Source organism: Sinocyclocheilus grahami, unplaced genomic scaffold (genome assembly GCF_001515645.1).
Source record: "Sinocyclocheilus grahami isolate Dianchi unplaced genomic scaffold, SAMN03320097.WGS_v1.1 scaffold761.1, whole genome shotgun sequence".
NCBI lineage: Eukaryota > Metazoa > Chordata > Actinopteri > Cypriniformes > Cyprinidae > Sinocyclocheilus > Sinocyclocheilus grahami.
The window spans coordinates 320,805-323,304 of NW_015505940.1; the positions used below are offsets into that span (position 1 = coordinate 320,805).

The 2,500-nt window shown below is 33.0% G+C and overlaps 1 protein-coding gene across 1 annotated transcript in view; it reads left to right on the forward strand.

The window, feature by feature from the left end:
* The window catches only part of LOC107561226 (UPF2 regulator of nonsense mediated mRNA decay), a 20,647-nt gene that overhangs the window by 12,210 nt on the left and 5,937 nt on the right, over positions 1 to 2,500 (forward strand). Inside the window, exons 14-16 of the mRNA XM_016245612.1 lie at positions 367 to 512; positions 1,663 to 1,764; positions 1,845 to 1,943. Of these exons, the coding sequence (XP_016101098.1) occupies positions 367 to 512; positions 1,663 to 1,764; positions 1,845 to 1,943 (347 nt within the window). The remainder of the gene's footprint in view (positions 1 to 366; positions 513 to 1,662; positions 1,765 to 1,844; positions 1,944 to 2,500) is intronic.

Below are 2,500 nucleotides of genomic sequence, written 5' to 3' on the forward strand. Positions count from 1 at the left end.
TGTGTGTGTGTGTGTGTGTGTGTATGTGCAGTTGTTCTTCTAGTTGTTCCACTCATGTTTCTGCTCTCCCCGTCGAGCAGCATTCCTCACACAGACACTGGTTTGTTTCAGGCGTTTGGTCATTGACGCTTCACACCTGACATGTGCTGAGAGAAAGACACATTCCTGCGGCGAGTGTAAGAGTATCAGTATTAAAGCAGCTCAGACCCAGAATAGCTCTTCAGGAATGCTGTCGTGTGTGTGTGTGTGTGTTTGTGTGTGTGTCATCCGTCAGGTTTTAAACCACAGTCATTCTGTAGTGCTTGTTTATTTTTATCCCTTGTGGTCTGGTTTGGTCAGTAGCAGCATTCCTGTGTGTGTGTCCAGGCCTGGAGAAAGACGGCCGCTCCTCCAGCGCCATGGGCGAGAACGAGCCTCTGGATGAGGAGGACGATGATGACGAAGACGAGAGAGGTGCGGAGACCGAGGAGCAGTCTGGAAACGAGAGCGAGATGAATGAACCCGAGGAGGAGGTGACTGTTCTCAGACGTGTGATTGACAGCTGTAAACCCCGCCTCCTCTCTCATGCGTTATAGTTTACTCTTACATATAGTTTAATGATGATGCACAGAGATGGAGAAAAACACACCAGCATGAGTCACTACAAAATCTAAATTAAATTCATTTGCAAATAATAATAAAAAACACTTGAATTTTATTGATTTATTTATTCATACACACATTATACATATACATATATATATATATATATACCTGTATATATGCGTGTGTGTGTTATAAAAAATAAAAACATTTATATATAAAATTATCAATTTAAATTCAATTCTATGCATGAAATTATATATAAATATATTTTATATATAATAAAAGTTTTATATATCAAATTTATATATATAATATAAATTTTTCCTTTAAAATACAAACACATTTATTTATAATAAATTTTAATTAAAAAAACTTTTACCAAGTGCCAAAAGGTACAAATTACTTTACTTTGATAAAACCACTTTTGTTCATTTATAAATAAAAATACACACACAAATATAAACATAAAAAATTGCTATTCAGCTATATATATTCATTTTGTAAAAATAAAAACATTTATATATAAAATTATCAATTTAAATTCAATTCTATGCATGAAATTATATATAAATATATTTTATATATAATAAAAGTTTTATATATCAAATTTATATATATAATATACGTTTTTCCTTTAAAATACAAACACATTTATTTATAATAAATTTAAATTAAAAAAACTTTTACCAAGTGCCAAAAGGTACAAATTACTTTACTTTGATAAAACCACTTTTGTTCATTTATAAATAAAAATACACACACAAATATAAACATAAAAAGTGTGTGTGTGTCTATATATATTCATTTTGTATATATATATTCATTTATTTTTTTCAAATTCCAATTAATGTTATACCTTTTAAATAAATTTAATATTAAATTAAATGTAAAAATACTTAAGAGCACTTATGTTCATTTATAAATAATAACATTTTATACACATATTTTAAACATAGAACTTAGCCATTCAGGTTTTTTTCTGTTATCTTATGATAAATGCGCTTGATGGAGTGTTTAGAGACCAGATGGATTTAACATTTATGCATAAACCATGTGTTTTGTCGCACACTTGTTCAGGAGGGCTCAGAAAATGAGGAAGAGGAGCGTGAGGAGGAAGAGGAGAACACAGACTATCTGACTGACTCCAACAAAGAGAACGAGACGGATGAAGAGAATAACGTGAGTGTGAGGTCGTGCTGAGGCGGGTGTTGGGCGCTTTCTCTGAGCTCTGAGTTAACGCTGATGTTTGTGTCGGTCAGGAGGTCACTCTCCGCAGCGGAGGACTCAAACATGTGGAGTGTGCCGAGGATGAGGACTTCATCCAGGCGCTGGACAAAATGATGCTGGAAAACCTGCAGGTGCACGAACACTCTCCAAACCATTGTGCTTTAGCTCCTGTACATCCAAGATGTACCCTCTTTACTTTCTCAATCTTAAAATGTGTAGTTTTGTGGCTTTTAGTCCACGAATGGATACTGTTAAAGTCACATATGTGCTAGTGTAGTGCTGGAAGTATGCTTTTTTAAATTATTTTTTTAAAAACTACACCAAGAAAGTAGTCAGTAGCACTTGAGTGCTCTATTCCAAGTCATATGTGACCCTGGAGCACAAAACCACAAAAGTCATAAGGGTCAATTTATCGAAATTAAGATTTATACATCATCTGAAAGCTGAATAAATAATCTTTCCATTGATGTATGGTTTGTTAGGATAGAACAATATTTGAAAATCTGGAATCTGAGGGTGCAAAAAAATCAAAATATTGAGAAAATCATCTTTAAAGTTGTCCAAATGAAGTTCTTAGCAATGCATATTACTAATCAAAAATGAAGTTTTGATATATTTACGGTAGGAAACTTACAAAATATCTTCATGGAACATGATCTTTACTTAATATCCTAATGATTTTTGGCAT